Source organism: Sebastes fasciatus, chromosome 5 (assembly GCF_043250625.1).
Source record: "Sebastes fasciatus isolate fSebFas1 chromosome 5, fSebFas1.pri, whole genome shotgun sequence".
Lineage (NCBI taxonomy): Eukaryota > Metazoa > Chordata > Actinopteri > Perciformes > Sebastidae > Sebastes > Sebastes fasciatus.
In genome coordinates, this window is record NC_133799.1 from 26,811,078 (window position 1) to 26,824,767 (window position 13,690).

The following is a 13,690-nucleotide window of genomic DNA, read 5'->3' on the forward strand; positions in this document are numbered from 1 at the left end:
AGCAAATTAAAAAGCCTCTGATTATCACAATAACTATGTGAGTTTTTATAGATGTCAGCATTTTTGCTAAAGAAATCAAGTGAACAGAGTCTGATTCACAACTGCATGACGCAATAAGTTCAACGAGGAGTTATGAAAAGAATTTCCTAAGTGGCAGCAGTTACACAATACACAATAAAACCTAATCTCATAATTACAGGAAGTTATTTGTTGGAAGCTAGGAGATAAATGATATAATCTGGATGGCCTAAAAAGAGGACGAGTTCAGGCACTTCTGACAAGTGAAACTTCAGATTCAGTGATAAGTTCAGGTGCCATCTGCTCGGCACCGTGATTTCAAATGAGGGAATAAACCGTTATCAGTCTACGCAGCCACAATGACTCACGTCCGTTTCCCTGCAATAACCTGCTCATTGTAAGACACTGGAGGAGGTGGGGGGGCAGAGAGTGGTTGGCTGCTGACGAGGGGAGACACTCGAGATGACTTGAGAAGGAGAAGAGGAAGACGACAACAGAGGAAGTGTTTGACAGAATACGAAAGCGGAGTTCAAAGTACAGCAGGAAACGTGGGTTCTTGTAAAAACCAGCGCCTTTCTCAGTTGAAGACAGAAAAAAAAAAAAGTACCCTAAAGAATTTGCATCGTCTGAAAGGATGTTTGACTCAACTTGCAGAGCAGATGTGACCTTAGTTGGCTTTCAGAGCAGTTTGTGCTCATGTCAACTTGATGAGAACTTGTGGGAAAAAGAAAATCTCTGAGTGACTCCACCACTGAACCTACACAACTGACAGGATTGATAGATATAGTATGAATACGAATCTATAAGAATATAGATATTGATAGCAAATGTGTTATCAATTCATTGTTTAAGTCACTTTTCTAGCAGAAATAGCTGCTCCGACAGTGGGGAAAAACAGTGCGTAGAGTCGGCACATTTTTAAATCTAACTTAATGAATTAAAGGTTTATTTTGATCAAATTGTTGGAACAGTGGTAAGACGGTTTTGGTGAGTCTTATTTTGTTTCTGTCGTATTTGAGTGAAATGTATTTTACGATGCTCCGCCGCTCCAACACATCTCCCAGCTGAAATTACACACCTGCGCTGAAGGAAAAGCGACAAACTGAAAGTGCCACACGTTTTACCGGTGCCTAGTAGTAACATTACTACCAGGCGGCGCCTGCGACAGTTCAAACAAGGGGAAAATATATTTTTTAAGACAAGACGAAAAACTATACGATTTTTTATAATTTAATTACAAATAATCGATTTATCAAAATAATAATTGCAAGATTAATCAGTAATTAAAACTATCGTTCATTGCAGTTCTTATAACAACTGTTCATTTCACATCTTAGACCAATATATTGGCTATTTTCTCGCAATTCTTTCAATAATCACATTAAAGGGATATTTATTTAAAAATGTTTGTTTATGCTATGTGTTTATGTTAAAAAAGAATATTTCCCTATAGAATTTAAACCTCTCAAATGTAGATAATGATATCAGCTAGGGGTGGGGGAAAAGAATAAATACAGCATCGCAATATTTTGCGTTGTAATATTGCGTCAATACATGGACGTCAAGTATTGATTTTTTATTATAAAAACTATAAACCCCTTAACAATCTTAACGACTCACAACTGAAATCATCTTATTAGATAAAACAGATGTTGACAAACTGCATAATTTGCAGTTGAAAAAGGTAATAAATCGCAACATCTCTTTTCGCAATACTCAGCTGATCGCAAAATGTTTAAAATCTCGGTAAGATTGTATCGTGATTTAAGTATCGTGATAATATCGCATCGTGGGGCCACTGGTGTCTCCCACCCGTGATATCAGCCTCAAATCAGTATGACAATCTACTAGTCCTCACTTCTCAGTTGCGGGAAATGTGGCATCCATAAATTCAAAACAGTAAAAACTGAATTCAAGGATTATCTTCTATCCTAGATAGAGATGTTCCGATAACATTTTTTCCTTCCCTATACCAATTCCGATACCTGAACTTGCCGTATTTGCCGATACTGAGTACCGATCTGATACCAGCTTGATAAGAAAATACATAGTTATTATTATTATTATGTCACAAATTATCTGCAATCAGTTCTTCTTTGTTGCTCTAAAACAGTAGTTGCCAGTGGCAGCCATGATACATCCAGGGTGACAGCACAGTGAAGGCTAACCAATCCCGAATTTTGAGCAGTATCGGAAACATTTCCGATACTGATATTGGTATCGGAACAACTCTAATCCTAGAAGTGATTTGTCTCACTGTGTGTGAACTTAAGTTCCCAGAGACAACCAGTTGGGAAGAAGTTTGGGACAGACTGGAAAAAAAAACAATGCAGGCAGTGAATGGTGATTGAAAAAGACACTGGAGAAAAAGAAAAAAAGGCTCCCAGAGCCTGGAGACGCCGAGAAGAAGCCAAACATGAGCAGCCCCAAAATACTCTTATTCAGTCTTTCTTTAAACTTGGAGCCTCTCTTCAACTCTCTCAGCCAATCCCACACTGTCATACCACCACAAACACACACACAGGACTAGAGAACAGATGAACAGTCACCAGCGAGGCAGATCAGTAGACGACACCCATTGAAAGTGAGCGAGAGCACAGAGAGAGAGGATGGATGACTCAAATGCAGCTGCCTGCCATGCTTTCCACACATCCTCATTACTCACTATTCAGTCATCTCGGGGCTCCGGGGGGGCCGCAGGCACTGAAACCCTGTTGTTCAGCCCTCGCTTCCCCACTCTGGGAGACTGAATGGCTGAGACACACGGCTCCACATTTTCTCCAGCAACAGGTTAGCTTATTTAGAGCCATTTATATCCCACAGACTTACAGTCAAATCGTCTCCCCCATGGCTAAAGACTAAGCTCTGATCTGTGGTCAGCCTTAAAAGCCCTCCTCAACAAAAAAGGCATTGTCCTAGAACTGCTGAATCACCTAACCACTCCATTTACCCCAACCGATTTGCATTTTCTTCCTTCTACCTCTTCCCTATTGTGTTTTACTTGCTCTGAAAATGTTTCACCCCTGCACTTCATTATTGGCATCAGACACACTCTGAGATGAGGCCAGTTTCTGCCCAGTGGTTGTTTCCTCTCTTTCACTTCCTCAATTTTGTATCAGAATATCTGAATTTACTGTAAACCAACAGGGTCAGAGGCAGCAAAATCGGAAATACGTGAGATGACTTCTGAGGAAGCACCACAGATGTCAGGAACTTTTAGAAGCACTAAAATATCTCATTGACAGAAAGTTCAAACACATTTCAGTCCTTTAACATACCACCCTCCACGGTGTGCTCCATGCTGCAGTTTTAGTACAGCAGCACCCGTATATCAATGTCACAAGACACAGCCAGAGTGAGCTTGTTGGAGGGAGAGCTACAGGCTACAGGTGCTTAGTTTGGATGAACTTCAACACTGACATGCTGCTGTTGTTGAAGTATGAAAACAACTTGCATCACTGTTTCTCATGGTGATTATTTTTTAACAGAGATGCACCGAAACAGATAGCGGTCCGATGCTGAATCAAAGAGCTGGATTGGATACTGGTGACAATGGGCCGATCTGTTATCGGATACCATTATTTTAATAAAGAACAATTCAGTACATTTATACCTATGTATTTATTTGTAATATTTACAAAGTTAGGAAAGCAATGTTTAAGTCAGGCCGGATGTTGCCTTACACATACACGAGAATGATCCAAGTCACTTCCACACAGTGAGGCATACAGCTTGTTAAATAAACACTGGTATCGGATTAGTATTGGCCGATATTCAAAGCCCAGGTATCTGGACAGAAAAAGTCGGAGCGGTGCATCCCTAATTTCTGTTATTGTTTTGTCTATAATACGTCAGAAAACAAAAAAGGCAACAAAATGATGTCTTCAGATTGCTTGTTTTTTTGTGACCGTTCAAAACCCCGAAGATATTGAGTTTACTGTCACATATGACAGGGAAAAGCAGAAAAAACGTACATCTGAGAAGCTGGAACTGGGGAATGTTTGACGTTTTTGCTTGAAAAAGGGCAATAACCCGATTATACATTTTTGATAATATTTTCAATCAACGAGTCGGCCCGGTTTCACAAAGATAAAGAAACTCATCTGCTGCTCAAAGCTGTCTAGTTCTTGACTATCTTAAAGTGGGACTACTTTTTCACGAAGTCTGGGTAAAATAAGACTTTATCAATTTAAAAAAACATCACTGACCGATGAAACACATCAAACCAAATCAAACGACTTGAACTGAGATGCTGTGGCTCAGGATGATTTCCTTGGACAAACAAAACAACTAACAATGTCTTCACTGCTGTATATTTCCAAAAGGTAGCTACAGCCTCTAAAAGCTCTAAACTCTACAACATTGTTAGCCAACCACAAATTATGAGCTATACTTTTCTCTTTTTCACTGATTGTTACCATGGAGACATGGCTCTTAGTCCTGGGGCTAGCGTGACTAACTTTTTAGGCTTTAAATAAGTCTGTCTTTATTTTTGTGAAACTGTCTAAACTAATCTAAGAGCAACATACGGCTGTCCCGAATACCCTTTTTTTGGGCTTCAAAGCTTCGGTGAGAAATATTCGAAGCTTCGGGAGAGTGCCGTTGCCACACTACTTTACACTCACGCACCTCTACACACAACAAACAGCAACATCGGTCTGAGAATAACTATTAATAGTTAATGTTGGATATGAATAATTAATGTTGTGGGATTATTCCTTATTTCATGGGATATTTTGGGATTTATACATTATTATTACATACTTGTATATAAAAACATAAAGACTGACTTAACCCCTCAGACCAGTCCAAAATGTATTAAATTCTCAAACTGTTAAACGTACAAATTTACAACACATACACTGGAACATTACACAAATATCCCTCAGCTCAACATAGCCCACTCTGCCATGTCCAAAGTACAGACTGGTAACAAGGCCAAATGACTCGGTGCATACTTAACATGCTGCAACCACTCGAAAGAGGCGTCTAACCTGTTTTGTACTGAGACCATTTTGGAAAAGGCAACAAACACCAACAGTTTGCACACTGTACTCATTCCAGGAACAGCCTGCAACATACTCTGCGGCCGATTCAATGGCCTTGCTTCCAGCACAAACTGAGCTGGTTATGGTAGGCCGCCAGGAGCGTGGTTGTTTACTTGCTTTGGCAGGTCCACTCTAATTGGAAGTGATCCGCTGACCACATCTTGCTGAGATAACAGGGTGGGTCCTGCTATGCTAACTTATTCAACCACTTTGCCTCACACCGCTGGCCTCTTCAGATCTATGAACATTAATAAACGTAGAACAAGCTTCACATGTTTTAAAATCAAACACAATTCACTGTACCATCACAAAATGAGGACATTATTTTTGCTCTGCCTCTGTGCAGGAGAGGAGCGTTGGAAACAGGACCAAGTTAATGAGCACTCTGAGGGTAGTTCCAGGAGACATCATTAAAAGCCAACACCAACACTGGTGATTGCTCAACACTAAAACTTTCGCCCATATTTAAAAGCAAAAATAAGAGAGCTTTGTGTATAAACTAATGCTTCTCCCTTGATTAATTAAACTAGAAAAGACAATGATGTGAATAGGAAGCGAAACATTTAGGGCTGTCAGAGCTAACGGGATAATAATGCGTTAGCGCAAATTAATTTTAACGCCACTAATTTCTTTAACGCATTAACGCAACTTGCTGTTTTTAGGTTGTAGCGGGCTCAGTTTTAAAGCTAGAGTGAAGATGCTGACATCATATGAAACTAGAAAACCTAAGGAATCCATACTAGCTTGTCGCGAAAGAGGATAAATAACGCTCCAAACTTGTGCTACATTTTGGCAAGGAAAAACTGGCATGGACATTTTCAAAGGGGTCCTTTGACCTCTGATCTCAAGATATATGAATGTAAATGTGTTCTATGGGTACCCACGATTCTCCTCTTTACAGACATGCCCACTTTATGATAATCACATGCAGTTTGGGGCAAGTCATAGTCAAGTCAGCACACTGACACACTGACAGCTGTTGTTGCCTGTTGGGCTGCAGTTTGCCATGTTATGATTTGAGAATATTTCTTTATACTAAATGCAGTACCTGTGAGGGTTTCTGGACAATATTTGTCATTGTTTTGTGTTGTTAATTGATTTCCAATAATAAATATATCCATACATTTGCATAAAACAAGCATATTTGCCCACTTTCATGTTGATAAGAGTATCAAATACTTGAAAAATCTCTCTTTAAGGTACATTTTGAATAGATAAAAAATATGCAATTAATTTGTGATTAATCGCAATTAACTGTGTTAATCAATTGACAGCCCTAGAAAAATTGCATCAGCAGTTTAGAAGCAGAGAGGGAGAGTGTTAACAGCTCAGTTAGGGATAGACAAAAAACATGAGCCAGAGAGACAGAACAGACACATTAGAGGGAGACAGACAGACAGGAGGCAGGGCCAGTGGTCCAGTCCCAAAAACAGAGCTGGTGCAGACCCGTCGGCTCGGCTCAGCCCGGGGCATCCCACAATCACAGCCATTCAGGGCTCCTGGAATGTGTCCCCTGGAAGTTCAGGCAGGTCAGCTATCTGTGGAAAATAAGCTGCTCCCTTGTTTCCAGGCACTGCGGCAACCAAACTACAACCCCCAACACACACACACACGCCCCATCCCAAACTTGACTCTCCATCCCACCCTGTCCTCACTCCCTCCCCCTTTGTGTTAAACTGTCAAACTGCCAAGAGGTAAAATGGACGGACGCGCTACAGTACAAGCACTGAAAACACACGTATTCAGACAATTTGCTGTTAAAACTCTGCTCATCTCCCCAACATTCAACACTAATGCTTGTCCAACTGAACAAACTCCAAGTGTTTCTTCACCAGTCAAACCATTGTTTTCCAAACTGCAGGAGCCACTACACTCACCCCAGTCGGAGCTGGGACGACTCACAATTTCCACCAAGTTGAACTCCCACACACTTTGCAGCTGACCTTTTAGAAAAGCTTCCAATCAGATTGCAACGTTATGTGACATTCAATGTGTGTGAGGAGGAGAAATTAATCTCGTTGGTATTTGAGTTTCCACAACGGCACGGTGACATCATATAAGTCGGCTATCAGACATGTCGAGGAGGTTTGTAAATTTGGCAGGTGGTTTACTTTCCTTTTGTCGGACCAAGTTCATCAGCTTGTTTGCTGATATGAGAGTCGGTCTTTTAATCTGGCGGAAACAAATTTAAAGGAACAGTGTGTAGGATCTGGTGGTGTAAAGCTTTGAGGTTGCAGATTACAATTTCTCCCGTGTGCCAAGCATGTAGGATCGCTACGGTGGACGGCGCAAAATCGCGAATGGTCCTCTAGAGCCAGTTGTTGTAAGAGTAGAGTGGTGAAGCAAGAGAGAGAGAAAGCGGCGGCGACGGCAGTGAGTAACGTTATCGACTCCGGCCCAAGTAGGAAAAGTTAACAGAGTTCGGTTTGTCTGTTCTGGGCTACTATAGAAACATGGCGGTGCAATATGGTGGACTCCGTGTAGAGGACCCGCTCCCTATGTAGATATAAACGGCTCATTCTAAGGTAATAAAAACACAACGATTCATATTTTCAGGTGATTATACACTAAAGAAAACATACTTATTAATATCATATTCCATTTCTGCCAATAGATCCCCCTAATTGTTGCACATTGGTCTTTCAAGTTTATAAAACCATGCTTGTGACTAGATGGTGGTAAGTTTGAATCCCCACACTGACTAGGAACAATAACCTTCACCCACGCCCTTGTATTTCATACTCTTCAATAGCCAACAACAGACTGTGGCTGAACTGGGTTGCTCTCAAGTGTGAATAAGTATATATGCGCAAAGGTGAGACAGTAATGTTTAAAAAGCCTGCAGGGGCAATCCTACTTATAGTCATTCAAACGATCTTCTCATCACATATGCAAAATATTCACTTCCTTCAACAATACTACAATTTTTAGCCCTGGGAAAAAAGTCTAACAGTTTTCCGGTAAGACTGGAACAGCCTCAAGAAAAACAGCAACCAACAGTGTGAGGCTGTTGTGTGAGGGAGGGTAAAGTGTGTGCAGGCCTCTAGCACACAGGGCTGCACAGGGGTATTCTTATAAATTAAGTCAGGAAAAGGTAAATATTTGGGATGTACACAATTCATCAATGATATATTGTTCATTCACATAATCAGTTAGATTCCAGCTCCATTATTGTGCTCCTCTCCTGGGTAAAATGTAATGATATACAGTAAATTCTATACCAGAACCTGCTTCAGACAGCATTTGTCTTCACTGTACAATTAAAATATCGCTGTTCTTCAGCTTCAGAAATATAATCTATGGATGAATAATTGACATTCCTAATTGAGACAATACAAGGGGATTGGAGGGTGGGCTGTCCTGGGAGAAGTAATTGAGTTAAAGGCCAAGTGCTCCCATCGAAGGAAACCGATTTGTCCCGGGGCGGCTTCATCACTGTATTTGGCAGAGATGCAGAGATGCTAACCATTCCAAGCTGAGGGGAAATTATTCTATTCTCACGTCTCTCCACACCCACAATGCTTTGTTCCACTATTGTGATGGACTCTAACTCAAAACAGAACCAAACAATGAAACTTGGAGCAGATTCCTCGACGAGGCTGAGCTTTTTCACAGAACAATACGAGTTTGAAAATCTGTGTCCATGTGTTCCATGAAATATGTTTTTTTTTTTGGTCCTCGCTGAGATTTACAAGAAAGTTATAAGTTAACAAGGCATTTTAATTATAACTGATAATAGTTAAATTTATGCCTATGACTGCCAACTTGTCTTTGGGCCCCACAACCTCACTCAATACTGCACCAGTTTCGAGGTTAACCAAAATATATATATGTGTGTGCATGTATGCAGCAGCAAGAATCTATATAGAAAAGCAACAAAACAGTTCACTAATCTCATTATTTAGGCAAAGAGTATACGAGATACAGGGGCTTATCCAGTCTTAACATAAAACTTTTCATATCTACTTTGCATTATAGATTAAATGACCATTCAAAGTTTTGTTAAAACTAGGGCTGTCAAAGTTACATGCGTTTTGGGGCAAATCATAGTCAAGTCAGCACGGTGACACACTGACAGCTGTTGTTGCCTGTTGGGCTGCAGTTTGCCATGTTATGATTTTAGCATATTTTTTATGCTAAATGCAGTACCTGTGAGGGTTAATGGACAATATTTTTCATTGTTTTGTGTTGTTAAATATTTTAATCGATTGACAGCCATAGTTAAAACTAAATAAAGGGTCAACAACTTATGTACATGTCTGTGATGTCTCTGGTTCACTGTCCCCTATGTTACTGTCCAACGTGGTCGGTTTACCAAGCATGCTGATGTGTTGCACAAACATTTGGTGCAAAGTGATCAACAAGCAAAACCCTCAGGAAAGTTTTAGCAATATTCAGTCTGGTGTCAACTCGAATTGCACCCATACTGTTTATGTTAATTTGCTGAAAATTGGTTACAACGTGTGGCTGAGGCACCAGAGGCTATGCAGCAATTTAGTTGCAAATTGGACAACACCTGGGGGAAAAAAATTGTTTTGAAATTATGGAAATTAGCTCCAAAACATGTATGCAGACTAACCAACTGGACTGAGGATGTCATGTGGGAATTAAATCTGATTTAAAAAGGCGCAACATTTTACACTTTAATTATAGCAGCCATATGTGGGACCCTATTTCACAAAGCTTTAATTTATGCGTGCAGTTTCAAGTCTCTACAATTTACAATCTTGTGGGAAAATGAGGAAGTGTGTAGAGAAGAAGAAGATGGAGCTTAATCCTAACAGGTCAGCAACAAGTCAACACTTTGTTAAGCTGATGTGTCAACATGGACATGGACAGGCCTAACAGGGACTCGTCTGAGAGCCAGAGCACAAGGCAGACGTCGTCCTGCTGATTCAGTCTGGCCATGTCATCACTGCCACAGACGCAGGTGGATTACGTGCCTGCTATCATTGCCACAGGTGTGTGTGTGTGTGCGCCCGTCTGTCTGTCTGTCCTCTCCATGCCCCTGACACGTCCTGTCCTGTCCTGCTGCCAGCATCACCATAGCTACACAGACAGCCACTGATGTCACTCCTCTCTCACACACACGGGAATGACTAGGAAACGGGCACTGGCTGTTCCTCTCATGAAATCAGTGACAACACACAATGTTTCGGCCCTCAGCCCATAATCAACTGATATGTGAATGCTGCTGGGATAAAGTCTCTCGATAAACAATGATTAGCTTCAGGAATATCTAGACTATGAGCGATAAAAATCAACCTCCTAAAGCACACACACACAAAAACAAACACCTCCTCCTCTGGTTGCACCATTCATAAGAAGCCCTGAAGAGCAGAACCGAGTACACTGATAAACAGTGAGGTATAAATAAAATAAATACACAACATACAATGCGTGTGTGTGTGTGTGTGTGTGTGTGTGTGTGTGCGCTCCAGATCTCATCTAGGTCATTCTTGGCTCAAACATCCCCTCTCAAACTCTGCTTGCTTGTAATGGCAAAGAGTGGCAACACTTCAGGTCAAGCTGTGCGAAGGCCATCCAACAGACCCTAAAAATAGCTACAGTGTGTACATGTAGTAGAAGAGTACTGTAGGCAAGTGAAGAGTCTGTATTTACAAGTTATAAAGTTGGGAGGCTGGGATCGCTGCCCAGGGCCAATATGCTAACCGTCTCTCCTAGACAGACAGGAGAATAAAAACAGACCGCCTACGTTTGGGGATATATTCCCTTCTCGGCTACAAAACACAGCTACTGCATGTGTTGTAACTTATGCAAGTGCTTGTTAATGCCCCCTGAACCCAATCAGCCTGTATGGTTGAATGGAGGCTTGAGGGAGGGGGGCTGTGGGTGTGTAAAAGAGGTAAGTTACTATCCAACATTTTGTGAGTTGCCTATTAATGACAAAGACAGAATATTTCTCCTGTCTCTGCCAGTTTACATTGGCTCACTACCCCTCTAACCCAGAATTGAGAAATGTGTTTTGTTTCGCTGTTCCTTAAGTACAAACACTTATAGTGTGCCTAATTTTGGCACTGGTGAAGGGAGAGGCGTTCTCCACAGTGTGGCGTATGACCACAATGCATCAGAATGCAACAAGAATGTTTAATATGAGGGCAAACTTCCAGATACACACTTACTTCCTCCAACAATTTATCAGTGCTGCTCCAGGTATCTTTTTTTGCTCAGGCAAACTGATATCAATGCTATAATATTGCTTGATTTCCCACAGTTGAACAAAAAAAAGCAGTAAACAACATTTATGGACTCATTTCACATAGGCCTTCATATGTATTATACCCTCTTACCTGTCCTCATCCACATCCATGGTGATATGGATGCCAAACAGGCTGTTGACAGAAGGAGTGGGCAGGTGGAGGCCATCGCCGATGAAAGGCTTCACACCATATTTCCCGGGCACCACAAGGGCACTGGGCTGAGGTAGGGCATCAGACTTCTGCCTGCCATCTTCTGCCTGGTTGCTGAAGATGAAGGGAAGGCCTATTGTTGCTCCTCCGTGGGCTCCTTGGGGCTTGACAAGTCCTCCTGTGCCAGGCAGTGCCTGACTTGGCACTCCCGGAGGGGTATTGGTGGTACTGGGCACTGTGGCAGATGCGTTCTGGACGCCGCTGTGGGAGGTGGTGGTGGTGAGGGAAGGTGCAGGGGCAAAGCTTAAATCTCCTGAAGGCTGAGTCTGGTTAACATGCTGATGTTGGCCACTTCCTGGAAGGATGGGTGCCATGGCTGATGTGTTGCCCACTTGCAGCAGGAGGCTCTGGGCTGAGGCTGCCTCTCCGCCCAGCCCCTGGGCTCCTGGACCAGCAGGGGTGATTAGAGGCGATGGTACCTGGCTAGTTGGAGGCCCCACAGGGAGGGCAGACATGGGAAGGTTCTGAGTGCTTGAGACAAAGTGCTGCTGGCGATAGTCCGGCTGGCCAGCTGAGAGGCCAGTAGGATGAGTAGAATAGGCAAACTGCTGGGCCTGCGTGGCAGGAGGCATAATGGGAGACTTCTGATGCATGGCACTGTGGTGCACACCATTGAGGCTGTTAGAGAGGAAGGTCTGGGGCGCAACAGGCTGCACATTGACCTGAGCCTGATTTTGCTGTGATGCTGTAGTTGTATACCCTGTGGGCTGGAAGGCACTTGCCCCACTCCCTATGTGAGGAGCCAAGCTGTAGCCTTGCTGCAGAGGCTCTGAAGGGTGAGGGTGGGCAGGGTGCGCAATGGAGTAGCCACTGTCCGCAGTGGTCTCCAAAGCCTGTGCAGAAAAAGCACTGCTAGTGACCACAGAGTTACCGGTGGCCCCTAGACCACTGTCCCTGTCTATACTGTGATCGAGGGTCACAGCCGGCTTTATGCTGTCCACAGTTCGATTAACATTTGAATCTGAGTCTCTCTCATAGAACTCAGTGCATGTCCACCTGCCCCGTCTGAAGGGCTCTCCAGTGCCATGGTCAAGTTTAATGACCCTGAAGCGGGAAATACAGCTGGTGTTCACAGGAGCTGTGTGAGCCACAGCAGGGGCTGGATGGGTGACTGGCTGATGGGTGGCTGAGCTTGGAACAAAAGGTTGAGTTGTAGCTGGTACAGGCACACTTCCTCCTACATTATGTGGGGTGACACGACCAGTGCCTGTACTCTTATAAGAGAGACCCCCGTTGACAGGACCTGTGGTGGGCTCCTGAGGCTCTCCCACGTTGTTTAAGGTCTCCTCTGATGAACTCCTCTCACACACCCCGAGATCAGCCCGAGACACGTCAAATATCTCCGACGACACGTCCTCTGTGCGGGACTCGTCCGGGTCGTCCAGGCTCTCGGTGTCGTCCGTGATGCTGCTGGCCGCCACCTGAGCCTGCGTTACACTCGTGATCTGGAAACAACTCTTCTTCTTCGCAGGCATTTTCGACATGTTGACTGCCTCAAAGTCTGTCTGCTCCCACAGATGAAAACAAAGTGCTGTGGACTAATATGTCTAGTAATTTCACAGCTGAGGGATATGACACAGACACGTACCGTCACAGGGCATTTCCATACCTCTTCCTCCTCCTCTTAGTCGGAGAAAAGTGTCACAACCCTGGAGCCAGAGTCTGAGAAACTCCCCAAACCTCCCTGCGGTGTTTGGTCACAGAAACACGGGGTGACTGCTGCTCCTCCTCCGGCCTCTCTCTCTCTCTCTGACACCCCGGTCCTGGTCCGGCCTTTCCTTGTGTGTCCCGGCAGCGGAGTTGCAACCAGGCCCTTGTCAAAGTTCTTGTTGAGCAGCTGCCACCGGTACTTTAGTCTCCGGTCTTCTTCTTCTCTCTCACCGACTAGCTTCAGTTAGCTGCTGTTAGCTCGTTCTCCCTTCCTCAGCACCAGCATGTGCGACATCATGATGTAAACAAGTCCACTGGCTTTACCATAAAGAAGAGAGTATATAATCCAGCAGGTGGACAGAGAGAAAACGTGTCAAAGTGGGTGAAGTTGTGTCCTCTCGCCGTGTGGACAGCTCACTGTTTGGCAGCTGCTCCTCTACCAGCAGCTAGCTGACAGATAACCACTCTACCTCAGTGAGCTAACTGCTGCTAGCTGCTAACACAGCCACTCCGCAAGATGGCAAGAGCGCAGTGCATCCTGGG

At 43.4% G+C, this 13,690-nt stretch overlaps 1 protein-coding gene across 2 annotated transcripts in view; it reads right to left on the bottom strand.

Moving 5' to 3' along the window:
- Positions 1-13,690, bottom strand: part of tsc22d2 (TSC22 domain family 2) — a 38,988-nt gene extending 25,298 nt beyond the window's left edge. The window contains exon 1 of one of the 2 annotated variants that reach the window (XM_074636193.1): positions 11,378-13,690. In XM_074636193.1, coding sequence (XP_074492294.1) covers positions 11,378-12,981 — 1,604 coding nt within the window. In that variant the 5' untranslated portion in view covers positions 12,982-13,690. The remainder of the gene's footprint in view (positions 1-11,377) is intronic. The other variant, XM_074636195.1, reaches the window with a different exon arrangement.